Source organism: Neopelma chrysocephalum, unplaced genomic scaffold (genome assembly GCF_003984885.1).
Source record: "Neopelma chrysocephalum unplaced genomic scaffold, ASM398488v2 Primary Assembly neopelma1_253, whole genome shotgun sequence".
Taxonomy (NCBI): Eukaryota; Metazoa; Chordata; class Aves; order Passeriformes; family Pipridae; genus Neopelma; species Neopelma chrysocephalum.
The window spans coordinates 2,408,851-2,424,769 of NW_020897915.1; the positions used below are offsets into that span (position 1 = coordinate 2,408,851).

At 44.1% G+C, this 15,919-nt stretch overlaps 1 protein-coding gene across 1 annotated transcript in view; it reads left to right on the forward strand.

The window, feature by feature from the left end:
• Positions 1-43: 43 nt before the first annotated feature.
• SOS2 (SOS Ras/Rho guanine nucleotide exchange factor 2) overlaps positions 44-15,919 on the forward strand; it is a 42,301-nt gene continuing 26,425 nt past the window's right edge. The window contains exons 1-5 of the mRNA XM_027704024.1: positions 44-130; positions 10,219-10,344; positions 13,004-13,135; positions 14,809-14,973; positions 15,641-15,844. Of these exons, the coding sequence (XP_027559825.1) occupies positions 44-130; positions 10,219-10,344; positions 13,004-13,135; positions 14,809-14,973; positions 15,641-15,844 (714 nt within the window). The remainder of the gene's footprint in view (positions 131-10,218; positions 10,345-13,003; positions 13,136-14,808; positions 14,974-15,640; positions 15,845-15,919) is intronic.

The window sequence follows — 15,919 nt, forward strand, 5'->3', positions numbered from 1 at the left end:
GGCCCGGCGGCGGCGCGGCCCCGATGCGGAGGCAGCGGCCGCCATGCAGCCGCCGCCGCAGCCCTACGAGTTCCTGGGCGAGGAGAACGGCCCGAAATGGCGCGGGCTCTTCGTGCCCGCCCTGCGCAAGGTCAGTCCCGGGGCGGGGAAGGGGGGGAGCGGCGGCGGCGGCACCTGCGCTCCGGGGAGCGCTGGGAAGGGGATCCCCCCCCGGAGATTCTCCCCCCAATCCCCCCCGGCCTCCCGCTGGTCCGTGGGGCGCTCCCGGTGTCCCCGCGGTGCTGCTCCGTGCCCGGATGCTGGAGAGGGTGATGGACCTGGCGGGCGCCGCTTCGCCTTCGCTTCATGAAGTTCGCTCCCTGCCTTAAACAGGGGAGGGCAAGATCCTGGAAGGGCAGCCCTGGAATCCTGGAATTCCAGGGTGGTTCGGGTGGGAAGGGACCCGGAAGCCCGTCTCCCTGCCCTGGGCAGGGGCACCCTCCGCTAGACCGGGTTGCTCCAACCTGGCCTTGGGCGCTTCCAGGGATGGGGCAGCCAAGGCTTCTCTGGGCAGCCTGGTAATACTGCTGATGTGCAGTGGGATGGTATCCTGCATCCCTTTCCCCCAGGCGGCTTTTCCAGGCTCTTTCCTGAACCACATTCTCTCGCTGAGCACCCTCCCGAGGTGCTTCTGACACCCGGGAGATCACCGGGCTGTCCTGCGGGGTGAAGCCACCCTGTGCTTCCTGAGGCATCTTCCCGCTCCATGAACGAGATAAACCACGCTGGAAACCTCACGGCAGATAAATTTATCCTTTTAGGATGTGTTCTGCATGGCAGGGAAGCCCCCAGCCCACCCCCCCCCCTTGGAAGGACACCTTCAGCAGTGAAGGGAGTGGTTAAAGTGGTGTTGGTGGGAGCGATGTCCTGCTGTGTGTCATTTCCAAAGGTTGGGGATTATTCCATAGTTCATAATCACCGGCTGATCTGGATCTCTGCTGCTGGGCAGGACTGGGATGCAGGTCCTGCAGGCACTCATGAGTGGTTTCTCTCTTTTTTTCCCAAGAATAGATATACTGATGCTGTGGGGAAACGACTCCCTTTGATTTTTTTCCGATAGAAGATTTGCATTTGTTCTAGGCCCCCCTGTCACTTGTGTTAGAAGGCAGCTAAGTAGTCTTCTGGCTGGCAGAGAAACCCCTGATTGCCTGGCTGAAGAATCCTGTTTTTTCTGCTCTTTATTCCTAAATCTCCTCCTTGTAGTAGCTGCTTCCCAGTGTCTTAGAGAATTCCACGCTGTTCTTTTCCTGACCCCTTGCACCTAACCTGAAACAGCACCTTGACACCAACCAGCATCCTCCCAAACGTGGTTTCTTTAAAATTTAAAGGTGTTTTCATCATCCTAAAATACAAATAGTGTCAAAATTGATGGATTAATGCTGCTCTTACCAATTTTTTTTGTTTGTGCATTTGGTTTTGGTGGAAAGAGCAAGAATTTCAGCTTTCCAAAATAGAGTTGTGATACCAGTGGCTGCTTGTAAAAATATGTAGTTGCTTATATCCTGTTTTTTTTTTTTCCCTGGGGAAAGTTCCCTGTCTGCAGGACCCACCCTGGAGCATGAAGCAATGGGACTTTAATGTGCATTTCTTGTGTGAACACACAGTATCAGTGAGTCAACCCAAAACTGTATCACTGTCAGTTCTTGCAGGCAGGGAGACACTGGCAGTTTAAATACATTCTTTAAAAGATAGTCTTTAAAATAAACACTGGAGTAAACCAGAATATTTTAGTAAATTTATGGGTTGTTTTGTTTACAAAATCTTTACTTTTTCACTTGGATAGCGAGATTATCCAAGATAACTATTCCATTATTTCTAGGAGAGCTGAAGAGGCTGGCACTGAATCCCAAGTGTGAAAGCATCAGGTTTTGTGTTAAGTACAGAATTTATTAAACATCATCACCACTGTTTTCCAATAGTTTGTAATTTTGTCCTGAAGAGGTTTAAAAATCCACTCATCCCAGATTACATGTGATCTTTCCAAGCAGGCTGCTTTGAGATGAAAATTTTATAGGAAATTTAGAAACTTTTTAGTCAAACACCTGGAGTAGGGGGTTATTTTGAACTTCTGAGCTGGATTTTTAATGTCCTGAATGCTGTTTTCCATTCCTGGAAGCTTTTCCCTTTAATGACCATTTCTTGAAGGAGAGAAACTGGGAGCAGAAAAAAGAGGAAAGGTTTTGGTTTTCCTTGTTCATGTTGGGGTGTGAGAAGTCTTTCATTCTAAAACACAGAAAGATATGGAGATGGATAATATAATATTTCCTTGCTGCTTGGATTTTAAGTCCAGAACATGCCTTGAAGAGCTCCAGTCTCTTTCATCACGATTTCAGCAAGTTTAAGGTCATTTCTTTTTATCAAACACTTTTCAACCCTTGCTTTGGTTTAATTCTACACAGTTGACCCTTAACACATCATGAATGGGGAAAAAATGGTAAAATGCATCAGTTCTTACCTTAACATGTGAAAAAAAGGTGAGAATGTGTCTTTAGAACAATATTTTGTATTCATTTAAGTGTCATACTCTTTAAAATTGGTGGTGCTGAATTCCACCTTCCGGTGTGAGTCTTCTTAGGAAGAAAAAAATGAAACTAAATGGCAAGACATCTTTAAGCCAGATATATTTATTTTATATATTTATATATAAATATATATATATAATATATTTTTTATATTTATATGCCCTAATACTTAGCACTGGCACCTGGGAATCTTGTAAGCTGAAAAATTCAAAGCAGTTTCACACATTGACTCTGTTTTAGCTGGGATTTTGTCCTTGCTCTTAAAACACTTTATTTCCTTCTGCTAGCTGGGCTGGAAATCTGAGTAGGGAGTGAGGATATTGAAACTCCTTATAAAAGTCCTGTCAAAGTTAGTGAATCAGAAGGAAACAATATTTTTTATGTGGTCACTGTGGTTTGGTGACTTGAGCTGCTGTTACAGGGGAGCCCATGACAATCCTGTACGAATTCCAGTGGTTCCAGCTGAGTGTGTAACTCCCAGGTCCCAGTTTCAATGTGCTGGCCATGCACTGCATAAAAAATTTGGGTTGAAAAATTCATTAACACCAAATACCTTCTGTTGCTCCCTGGAATAAACTATTCCAGTTACTTGGAACTTCAAAATGAAACAGGGTGACTCCACGGAGCTGGTGTGTGTGTTTTGAAAATAGGGAGGAACGTGTTGTTGGATTTGTATGGATGGATTTTTTTCACCCTAAAATGTTCTTGTGCATCCTCTGCATGAATTTTACAAGGGCCTGAAGTGACAGGGCACAGGGAATTGCTTTTCAATGACAGAGGGCAGGGTTAGGTGGGGTATTGGGAAGGAATTCCTGGCTGGGAGGATGGTGAGGCCCTGGCACAGGTTGCCCAGAGAAGCTGTGGCTGCCCCTGGATCCCTGGAAGTGTCCAAGGCCAGGTTGGAGCAACCTGGTCTAGTGGAAGGTGTCCCTGCCCATGGCAGGGGGTGGAATGAGCTGGGCTTTAAGGTCCCTTCCAACCCAAACCATTCTGGGATTCTCATTTGTGTTTGCTTTTACGAATCCGCTGGCAAATTAAAAACGCATTTCTGTAAACAAGAGCTGTGTAATCAGTTGCTTTGCTCTTTGATTTTTCTAAATTAAGTTTGCAAGCATCTCGCAGGGATTCTTGTTTTGGGTTTTTCTCCATTATCCACAAACAGAGACCGTCAAACATTTAATCCCCACGGCTCTGCAGGCACCACATGTCGGGATAATCCTGGCACTGGGCACTATTTGCATTTTCTAAAACAATTCCACCATTGCTCTGGACCACTCATCAAATTTCTAGAGCATGACTAAAGGGTTTATTCTTAGCAAATGTTGTGTAGAGAAATATAAAAGACCGTTTTGAGGCCTTTTTTTTTTTTTTTTAAGTTTACATTAGTTCAGTGCTTCTATATTTTAAAACATATTGGGAGTTGGTGTATGTGACTTGTGTGAGGTCCATGGCTGGGGTTGGCCAGCGTTGGGGGAAGTGCAGGAGTGCCCCACTTTATTCCCTGCATGTTTTCCATGGCAGATCAGGCTCCCTTTGGGTTAGAATTATTTAATGTATTACAGTGTCATTATAGGAGATTATTATTTAATGCATTCTAATTTCATTAGCATGCGTTATTATTTAATGCATTACAGTTCCAACAGGAAAGTTGCTTGTTAAGTAGTTTTAAATAGTTATATTTAGGTTTGAAATCTGTTAGGTCATTTAGCTTCTAATAAATATATTTATTTGAGCTCAGAAGTCTGGACCTTTATAGACTTGCAGTTGCCACAAACATGAATTTGAGTGGAAGGTGTCCCTGCCCATGGCAGGGCTTTGGAATGAGGTGGACTTTAGGGTCCTTTCCCACCCAACATTCCATTATTCTATGAATGCCTCAGCTTGGAACCAAAGAGAACTGGTCCTTTTACTTAAATCCCATTATTTTCATGCTTCTTTTTTTTTTCTTTTTTACACTGTTTACCTGAAGTTACTGCCACTGGAATCTGCAGTTGGCAAATGGTAACAGGAGAGTTTTCCCAGCCACTGGCATGAAATGAAGGTGGATTTTAGATGTGAGGTGTTCAATGGGAATGGTGTAATTTCTTCTGCTTCAGCAGAAGAAACACTTCCTACCTGTGCTGGTAAAGTGGAACGTGGAAATCAGTGTTTGGGTTGGCCTGGAGAATAGTCACAGGAATCAAAAACCACTGGAGCTGTGATTCACCTCATTGTGGTGCCTTTATGCCTCAGGATTGGGCTCCAATCCCAGAGGGTGCTTTTCCCATTTTCTCATCCCATTCCACCCGTGTCTTTCAGGGAACCCTCTGTCTCCTCTCCACCTCTCCTGCCCTCCCTGCTTTTTCTCCCCTCTCTCTCTTTGCACAGCGTTATCTAATCTCTTCCAGAGGAGCCCTTGAGTCTCTTATTTGCCTTTATAATTCCCTCATGGATTCCCTTTGCCAGGCTTTCAGTGAGTGCTGTGCTCCCCTTCCTCGAGTGGAAAACGTGGCTTTCCTGTCTCCGTGGCCTCTGTTCTCCCCAATTTTTTAATGTCATTTCAGTGACCAGCTGGTTCACGAAGAAATTGCTCTGAGGGTCTTCACTGTCTCCAGGTTGTCAGAATTCCTGGCTGTGAGGGTGGGGAGGCCCTGGCACAGGTTGCCCAGAGAAGCTGTGGCTGCCCCTGGATCCCTGGAAGTGTCCAAGGCCAGGTTGGACGGGGCTTGGAGCAACCTGGGCTAGTGGAAGGTGTCCCTGCCCACGGCAGGGGGTGGAATGAGCTGGTCTTTAAGGTCCCTTCCAACCCAAACCATTCTGGGATTCAGATTCAAGGTTTGAATAATTCCATCTGCCTGAGTGAGCCGTTCCTGGGAAGGGTGGGATGTGATAAGTGGGGAGAGGAAGCCCCTGGGTGCTGAATTCAGAGCCCAGGGCAGCTCTCAGCTCCCTGGGAAAGAGTTTTGGGAGAATTCGGAGAATTTTTGGGAGAATTATCAGCATTGATTCAGGTGTGTGCACAACCATCTCCACGTGGTGTTTGCCTTCCCTGTCACAGGGCAGAGGCTGTGCCAGCCTCATTCAGGGTTTATCTCAGTTTAAACAAAGCATTTTATATGGCTGGATAAAATCCAAACACTTAAATTCCCGTCAGTTTTTAAGATTAAAATGTATATATGGTTTGTTTACATGTAAACAGACCCACATTTTAGTTCCTGTGGATAAAAGGAAGCAGCAATCAAGTGGAGAAAGGGGAGTTGGTGTGTATTTGGGTCATTATTAATATATATTTCTCTGTCTGCACCAAGGAGGATCCCAGGAGATCTTAGGACAGTCTTTGATGCTGTTTCAGGGTCAGATTCCCTGCCTGCACCACCCATCATCCCTCCTTCAATTCACCCTCCCCTCAAATACAGTATCCTAGAGGAAAAGTGTAATTAAATAGCTAAAGATAAAAATGTCAACTTTGTAATTTTTTAATTTCTATTTGGGATTTCTCTTCAAGTGTTTAAATATCTGTGGTTCTTCCTAAAGAATTATGCTTTGGGAATATCAATCAGTTGAGAATATAAACCTCCTTTTTCACTGAATAAGAGAAGCATCAGAAATTTTAAGTTACTACATCTGGTTCCCTTCCTCTGGAGCATCATCCAGATGCAGGATTAAAAAAAATGCCTTTGGAGCAGATGTTTTGTGTTTCTCATGGTCAGGGTTATCTTCAGGAGGGAAAAGATAAGGAAGAATAAAACCCCAACCTAAGCACAGACATTTTAAATGGGAAACTTCTTGTTCTGAAATCTCAGGTAATTCTGGAATGCTGTTTTCTGAAAATGTGGTTTTGAATATGAGTAGAGAAATGGGATATTGCTGTCAAGTCTTTCAGGAATATGAATCCATATTTCTGATGGTATATGCTGGGATTTTTCTGTTCTTGGGTTTTTTTTAATGAACCATCTCTTGCTTTGCTCTTGTGCTCACTGTGGAACAACTGGAGCTTTCTGGATGTGTTTTAACTATCAAAATACATATATTATGTAAAAATATGTTTCATTATTATGGCCAAGCTGCTGGTTTGTCCCATTAGCACAGGCTAAAAAGAAGTTATTTTCAGTTTTTACTCTAAATTTTGTTTTCCTCAGCTTTTTGTAATGTCAGATGCAACCCTTTGACCATTGCTTTTATACTCTGGAGTTCTGGGTTACCCCAAATGCAGCTATTAGTGATATTCAGACTTCAGAATTCCTGCACTTCAAAATTAACCCTGCCAAGAAAAAAAAAATCAGTTTGTTTGTAGTTTTAACACTGTTTATCTCCATGAAAGGTTTTCATCCTCATCTCTTTCTGAACAGACAACTTGCTCTGTGAGGATTATTAACATCTCACTGAGAAGGAATTTTGAGCTTGATTTCATTTCTGGAGGATCTTTTGTGGCTTTTCATCAAACATATACGTGTTGGGGGGTAGAAAAGTAGGGAGAAGTAGAGGAGAGGAGCAGGAGAAGCAGCAGTTTGGGAATTCTCATCTAAAAACAAAATGTGTCCCCCAGAAAGGCCTTAGGGCCAAGTTTCAGTGCCACACTTGTACCTGTTGTTTAATTTCCATTCCTTGGAACAGCTCCCAGAGGAATAATCCCATGTGAATGACACTGTAGAAATTAGTCCTGCTAATCCTAATCTGCCTCTTTAATGACTTCAGACACTCCACTGTTTCAGAGATAAAATAGGTTAAAAATCTGGTGTCTGTGATACCTTCTGCTCAGTTCTTGCAGCACAGCTCTGGAACACCTTGTGGGGTTTTTAAAGGGTATTTTGGCCCTTAAACAGTTACCAGACAGATAATATTCAGCCCAGTGTGCTTTGGTGTGTTTATTCCATGCCAATTTATATAGTTGTGCTCAGATATTTCAGTCTGAACCTGAAATCAGTGGATGTACCTTCCCTAAGGAACATGTCCTCAGTAATTCCTCCTGCTTTTTTTGTTTATATTCAGTGTTTGTCAATCCCTCCTTGCTTTTCCAGTCCTTTTAGTCAGGCTTAAGGGGAATACTGTAGGGAATAAGTGTTCCTTGATCCAGAGGCATCTGATTTGATCAGCCAGTGCACGGCTTATAAGTGTTTTTGTTTTGCTCTGACAAACAGTCAGATAAAATAAAAACATTTTATTTTTCTCATCACTTATGTCAGAATAACTTCTCTGAAAGCCAGGGAGTGCACAGGTACCTCAGGGACCTTCCAGAATGCTGCAGGCAGGCTCATTTCAAATGGAAGCTGATTTTCTAGATCCTCAGGGAAGAGTTGTCTCAACCAAAAAATGTTGGGCTTTGTTGTCAGTTTTGCTGCTTTTGAAGGAAAATTAACTCCATGACAGAGGGCCATGAGGGATGGAACAGTTAGGAGGAAAGGCTGGGAGAGCTGAGGGGTGTGCACCTGGAGGAGAGAAGGCTCCAGGGAGAGCTGAGAGCCCCTTGCAGGGACTAAAGGGGCTCCAGGAGAGCTGGAGAGGGACTGGGGACAAGGGATGGAGGGACAGGACACAGGGAATGGCTTCCCACTGCCAGAGGGCAGGGATAGATGGGATATTGGGAAGGAATTGTTGGCTGGGAGGGTGGTGAGGCCCTGGCACAGGTTGCCCAGAGGAGCTGTGGCTGCCCCTGGATCCCTGGAAGTGTCCAGGGTCAGGTTGGACAGGGCTTGGAACAACCTGGTCTAGTGGAAGATGTCCCTGCCCATGGCAGGGGGTGGAACGAGATTATCTTAAAGATCCCTTCCAACCCAAACCATTCTGGAATTCTGGGATTTGTCTTCCTTGTACGAGGCTGAGGTTCCCTGTCAGCGTTTGAGGAGGACTCTGTGCTCCTCTGCTGCCCCTCAGCCTTGCTGGATATCCATGTGCTCCTGAGAAAGCTGAGGAGAATATGGCAGAAGCTGTTAAGTACAAATAAAGTCCTTTTTCTTTGTGGCAGCGATGTCTGTGTGTACAGTGGGTGACTGGTGGGAGTAGAATGTGGTCTGATACAGGGAATGGGAGTTCCCTCTCTGCTCCTGAGGGGAAAAAGGCTTCCCTTCCTCATCTTCTGACAGTTCCTGTTCTTGTCAGTCCTCTGGAGCATCTTTAAGCGTTCATTGTAGGGACATAAAATTCCATCTTATTCCCTTGCTAGCAATTGCTTTTTTATAGTGGTGCTCTGTGAGAGATATGTGGAGGGACCTTAACTCAGCACTTCCTGGTTTTCCATTGTTTTGTGAATTAAACTCTCATGTTCAGGAAGAACACGAAATGCCCTGACTGTTGTTGTAAAACACGTCTTAAGTAAGGGTTTTCCAGGAGTGGGTTTGGTTTTCTTGAGGATTCTTTCCTTCTTTCAGGATCTTTTATCCATGTCAGCTGGGAAACAGTTCTAGGAAGCGCAGAGGGAGATTCATGTTTGAGACACAGAAAGTGAAATTACATTTACAGGGTTGTACAAAAGCTCTGTAACAAAACTGGACATCTGGCAGGGTTAGGTGGGATACTGGGAAGGAATTCCTGGCTGTGAGGGTGGGGAGGCCCTGGCACAGGTTGCCCAGAGAAGCTGTGGCTGGCCCTGGATCCCTGGAAGTGTCCAAGGCCAGGTTGGACGGGGCTTGGAGCAACCTGGGCTAGTGGAAGGTGTCCCTGCCCATGGCAGGGGGTGGAATGAGACGGTCTTTAAGGTCCCTTCCAACCCAAATCTTTCTGGGATTCTGGGATTCTGTTAAATTTGGAGGAAACCCTCAGAGCCTCCCAGGGTTTGGGGTCTCACCCATGGGGTTTGGAGTTGGAAGTGCCTGTATTTCATAGGATCAGAACTGGACCCAGAGGTGTTCTTGTCTTCCCCCCAAAAGCTCCCAACCCATTTTCTTGTGAATGCCAGTGTGAGTATGTCAGGTTACTTTTTTCGAGGTGATTAACATAGAATTTGTATGGGGAGAGGAGGGAATTTCCCTGGATTGTATTCCTTACGAATCTTTTGGCTATAGTTTGAGGTCTAGTTAGTGCTTTCCTGATTGAGAGGCTGCCAGGGAAAACTGAGTGTAGAGACTAACTCTTGAGAGCTTTTTTTTTTTCCTTTTTAAGGTGGGGTGGTTTGGTTGGGGGGATTTTTAGTGGGAAAACATCCTGGTGGCCCGGGATGAGTGAATTGTGGGCACATGCTGAGGTTGTGCCTATTTGGGGTTGTCTGGTCTGGTTTAGCCTTGGAAACCAGAGCTGGGATTAATCTCTGTGTAGAGAGATAAAACACATTATCCTGCCTTGCTCTGGGGAGAGGTGGGAATCAGCTTTTCCTTGCTTATCCAGTCTTTCCCTCTGGTGAGTCCATGCTGCTCCTTTGTTCAGTCACCCAGGTAGGGCGAGTTCTTACTCCAGGTGGTGACTACAACAGTCAGGGTTAGTAATGGAACTGCAGTTACTCATTCCTGGATGAGTAACCCACAGGGATTGTTTCACTGCAGTGTTGGCAGAAATCTGCCTTGGCTTGAAACTCCTTCCCCACCACAACGGCCAAACACGTAGTTTTTACTTGCAGGAGTGGGAATTACCACCTTAACTCCATGGGGAAACTTGTGGGAAACGACTGGAACCCCCGTGAGCTTGCAGCACTGCAGCACTGTCCTTTCCTCCACAGAAAATCCTAATTCTTGTCATTCCTTTTGGGCAGGTTCAGCAACAGGTTCACCCAAACCTGTCGGCCAAGGAAGATTCCCTGTATTACATTGAGGAGTTGATCCTTCAGCTGCTGAACAAACTGTACATCGCTCAGCCCCGGACTGTCCAAGATGTGGAGGTACAACTGGATACTTGGAAAACCAAAAAAAAACCAAAAAAAAACCCAAAAAAGTGTTTTCTTGGAGCAACCTGGTCCGGTGGAAGGTGTCCCTGCCAGTGGCAAGGGGTGGAACTGGATGGGCTTTAAGGTCTTTTCCAACCCAGACCATTCCCTGATTCTATTTAGATTTTATTAGAAAGTTTAATTGGAAACTCATTTTCCTATCCTTAAGAATAGAAATTTTGGGAATTTTTCTTTTCAGCATCATTTTTGTAAATGCAGGATGCTTTGAAGGATTTTTTTACTCCTCAAATGCACCTTGGATTTAGGAATTTTTCTTTCTTCTTGACATAAACACACGGGGGGGGAAAAAAGGAAATATCAGAATGAAAGGTTACTGTTGTCAGGGCTGAATTGTGCAGCTGAGGGAACAGAGTTGGATGTTCCTGGGACTTTACTGAACTCACTGAGGCTCTTGTATTATTGCAGCTGTCTGCTTTTGTGTCATCATTCCAAAATGAGGATTTAATGGAGTCTGGAGGGAGAAAGTGCTTGCATGTGGCTGTGACCCATTACAGCTTTGCAGATTATTAATTTTACATTAATCTATATGTCTGGGATTTGTAGCCTGGAGCAAAATGAAGTCCTTGTCTGGTATTCTCTATGGATGTCGTGGAAATAAAAAGGATAATACATATAATGCACAAAAATATCTAATATTTTATATTTGTGTCTTGGAAATAAAGAGGAGTCTATATATATAAAAATATATGTAAAAATATATATTTGCAAAATAATTGCCTGGAGGGTTTTAGATTTTTATTAGATGCCCTTTATTCAATTATTAATTATTAATTATTAATTTTGGTTTATGATTAATGTATTTTGATATAGTGATGCATAAAGATTATCAAATCACTAAGTAAAAGCAAAACTTAATAGTCACTTAATAGCTCTCGGGGTTGGAGAGTCTGATTTGAGTGTGGATTTGACCTTTGGATGTGGAGCTGAGAAATTCCACGTTCTTTCTGCAGTTCCCAGCTGATCAAACCCTCAACTCTGATTTGGGACTGTCACAGCAAATGCCAAATCTTGTGTATTTTCCATATATTCTAAAGCTGTGAAAAATAAAACATTGTTAATTTTGGCAATGTAAGTTATTTCATTTAAAAACACAGAGTTAAGGTGTAAATGTTCTGTAGGTCGATACATTCAGAGCCTTCCAGAGCAGGGAAATTATAATTCAGTTTTGTTCTGGGTTGTTGTTGAGGTTTTGCTGCCAGCAGGAATCCGAGATCCACGGATAAGGGCTTTTGGATCTGCTCCTGGGCTGTTTTTAGCTGTTAAGAGAAAACATGAGGGCTGTGATCTCTCTAAAGTTTATCATGCAGATATTTACATACCAGCCTGGAGTTAATGGAACTGTTTGTGCATGATGTTAGGCTTAAGTGTTTGTTTGCAAGATCAAGGTCTAAAAATCTCAAATTATAAATGTTCTATAAATAGAAAAAGCCCTTAAAAGAGTTCCCAAGAAAACAGTAGGAAGCAGTGAAGTTGAAGTGCAGAAGGAGCGTGTTACTTGTGAAGTTTAGGTTGGATATTGGAAAGGAATTCCTGGCTGGGAGGGTGGGGAGGCCCTGGTACAGGTTGCCCAGAGAAGCTGTGGCTGCCCCTGGATCCCTGGAAGTGTCCAAGGCCAGGTTGGATGTGGCTTGGAGCAACCTGGGCTAGTGGAAGGTGTCCCTGCCCATGGCAGGGGGTGGAGTGAGAAGGGTTTTAAGGCCCCTCCCAACCCAAACCTTTCTGGAATTCTATGATTCCGTGTTGAAGGACATCTGAATGCCACATTATCTCCATGTTTTGGGATGATCTCCTGGTAGGATCTTGAGGAAGGTCTGTTTTGGTGAACCAGCCCAGCGCTGTCGGCCGCTCTCCAAGAGGAAAGGTCACCGTGTCCTTACCTGGCACTGGCACAGAAAGTCGAGCATTAAATGGCCACATGCAAATATTTAAAAGCTGCCCCTAAGAAAACCTGCCTGTAAGAAAACCTCAGGCCTCCTGTTAGATTTCAGAATACGTGCAAAAAAACCTTTTATCAAAGGGACACAAAGGTTTCACCATTTTTTCCCGTCTCATCCTTCACTTTTTCGTTTCTGCCATAAACTTGACCTGCTGTTGGGCAAGTTACACCCTTTTCTGAAACAGGAACAATGTCAACTTGGGTTTTTTGTAGCCTGTAAACTGTTCAGTATTTCCTGATGGTGCCTATATTTTGGGCTCCTGGTCTCATAGAATTCCAGAATGGTTTGGGTTGGAAGGGACCTTAAAGACCACCCACTTCCAACCCCCTGCCATGGGCTGGGACACCTTCCACTGGAAGTAGGGACTGAAACCTGAGTTTTCTTGCTGCTCTTGCAAAGATGATAGATCAGGAGGTACTTTAGGAGATTTCAAGAAGTTCTTGGTGCTCAGGGAAGGGAGGTTGGTGGGGATTGTTGCAAAGAGAGAAGCCGAGTTGGGTAAGAGGGAGAGAACAATTAGGAGAACGTGTTGCAAACAGTGAGGAGGAGGAGGATAATTGTCTGTACTACAGGGGAAGTAATTTGCTGTGCTGTGTTTTATTTAAACTTCTCTCTGATGGCTGTGGTTGATCTCAGTGCACTCTGTGTTTGGACAGGAGCGGGTCCAAAAGACATTTCCTCACCCCATAGACAAGTGGGCGATCGCTGATGCTCAGTCTGCCATAGAGAAACGGAAAAGAAGGAACCCTCTCCTGCTCCCTGTGGACAAAATCCATCCTTTACTGAAGGTACTTCACCCCCTCTGCTGTGGTGTTGCCCTCCAGCATAACCTTTCATGTCTTTCTTTAATTTGTGTGACATTAAAGGAGTTTCTCTCATTGGCTGAATTTATTATAGCGATAATAAAAGCAGATCCTTAAATTCATCATAGACATCAGTGTGTTAGTTATTACTCTCCTTTGAAATGTGACCGGTTAGTTTTGAACATAAATAAAACTCAAAATACCTCCCCTAGTTCAGCAGCGCTGCTTTGATGCCTTTATTTGTCTCAAAATGCTGCAGAAACCAAAACAGAAGAAGAGAGAACAAGCAGGTCCTGTTCCTTGTGTACTGTCAACTGAGATGTGTGTCAGTGTCCTTGGAGTTACTGCTGAATGCCAACTGGAGCCTTGGGTTTAAAAATCATGAGATCTGCAAAGGTGTTTCCAGCTGCTGAGAAAACTTTGTTTGAGCATAAGCAGGAATTAAAGCCCTTTTTCGGGTCTAATTCTTATACACAGTGTCTCAGTTTGTGAGGGTCAGCGAGAGGTGAAGGGATTTTAGGCAAGAAAACAGCATGAAATAAGATCTTCCTGGACAACAGTGGTGTTTTTTGGTCAAGTCTGGTTTAGAAGTGTGTGAAAACAGGCACAGAATCTGATTTTTAGAGGATGCACCAATGCATGATAAGAACAAATTTGCCTTATTTGAATGCATGAGTTTACCTGGTCCTGACAGTCCTGTCCCAGGTAAGAGGCCCTGTGGAACAAGCTCTGCAGGACATGGAACATGTGTCCTCAGGAGAACATGCAAGGTTCATCCTGTTGTTCTTTTTTCTGTTTAGAATTTCATTATTATAAAGTTTAATTACTTTTTATACCCACCAGGATGATTAGAGGGGTGAAACACCTCTCCCATAAGGAAAGGCTGAGAGAACTGGGATTGCTCAGTCTGGAGAGGAGAAGCTTTGGGGTGACCTGATTGTGGCCTTCCAGGACCTGAAGGGAACCAATAAGAAACATGGAGAGGGACTTTGGACAAGGGCCTGGAGTGACAGGACAAGGGGGAATGGCTTCCCACTGCCAGAGGGCAGGGTTGGGTGGGATTCTTGGATGGAATTCTTGGCTGTGAGGGTGGTGAGGCCCTGGCACAGTTTGGCCAGAGAAGCTGTGGCTGCCCCTGGAAGTGTTCCAGGCCAGGTTGGACGGGGCTTGGAGCAACCTGGGCTGGTGGAAGGTGTCCCTGCCCATGGCAGGGGGTGGAATGGGATGGTCTTTAAGGCCCCTTCCAACCCAAACCATCCTGGGACTCTATGACAGTGAAACCTGCTCTGTTCTCAGAAGTTCAGACCATGACCAGAGTCCAGCAATCAGCACAGCTACAGACGAAAAATGAAGTACAGGAGTGGTTTCTTCCTTGCAGGAACCCTATTTTTAGGAGTATCATTTTTAGAGGAAGATTCATTGAAAGTTCTGTAGCTTTTCATCTGTTAAAATGGCAAAATGACACAAGCATTTGCAAGCTTTCCCTTTGAGGCAGATGTCCCAATTTGCATTTGATGTGCTTATCCCTGGCTGCTACTTTGACAATTACCACCACAGACAAGACCAATCTCAGTAGAAAACTCAACGTGTTAATTGTCATTCCAAATTAATTTCTGGAATAAATACCTTTTATTTTTCCTCTTGTTTTCACTTTGCAGGAGGTCCTGGGCTATAAGGTGGATTACCATGTCTCTCTCTATATCGTGGCTGTCTTGGAATACATCTCAGCTGACATTTTAAAGCTGGCTGGAAACTATGTTTTCAATATCCGGCACTTTGAGATCTCCCAGCAGGACATTAAAGTATCAATGTGTGCTGATAAGGTAAAGAGTTGGGATTAAAACAGTATCTAGAGGTGATTTTTTTAAAATTTAATTGCATTTGGAAGGTATATCCAAAGGAGGATGGGAGGGAGAGCCTGGTCTTACTCAAATGCAGAGGTTTCTCCTTATTCATTCCAGACCTTAAGCAAAAACTTAAACTTAAGCCTGTGTAAGCTTTGGAACTAAAATTTGTAAGTACTTTTTAGTACTTACAGACAGCGTAAGGACAGAAAATGATGTTGTCCTTTATTTCTCTGCTGTCACAGCCCTCTTGATGTCACTTTGTCACGACAGCTCTTCTTCCTAATACAGAAAAGACCTTTAGTTTTCGTACCCATTAAAATGAGAAACATTTTTGTTTAATTTTATCTTTACCAGGAGGGTTTTGGCCGAGGCTTATGCAAGATGCCTTGTTTTCAAAGTTGATTCTGCATGAATTGTAACTTGTTTTCTGGGTCATACTAACTTCCAAAGGGAAAAATGGCTTTGGCAACTGATCCAGCCTCCTGCTGCCAAAGTTTAAATATTACTCCCTTGCGAAAGTGATCACAGAAAGTATTGTATTAAAAACTCCAAGGATTTCTCTGAACACATGGAAACAGCCGAGCTTGAGCCAAGTGTGAAAATCAGGCTTGATGTCTTTTTTTTTTTTTAATTCCTTTGCTAGGTTTTGATGGATATGTTTGATCAGGATGAGATTGGATTGGTTTCTCTGTGTGAGGACGAGCCCTCTTCTTCTGGGGAACTCAACTACTACGACCTTGTGAGGAACGAAATAGCAGAGGAGAGGCAATACCTGCGGGAGCTCAACCTGATCATCAAAGTATTTCGGGAAGCTTTCCTGTCCAACAGAAAACTCTTCACACCCAATGTGAGTCCTTTAGTGGTTCTTGATGGGTGATGCTAATTGCTCCATTAGCAGCCATAACTTACCCATTTAAACTGT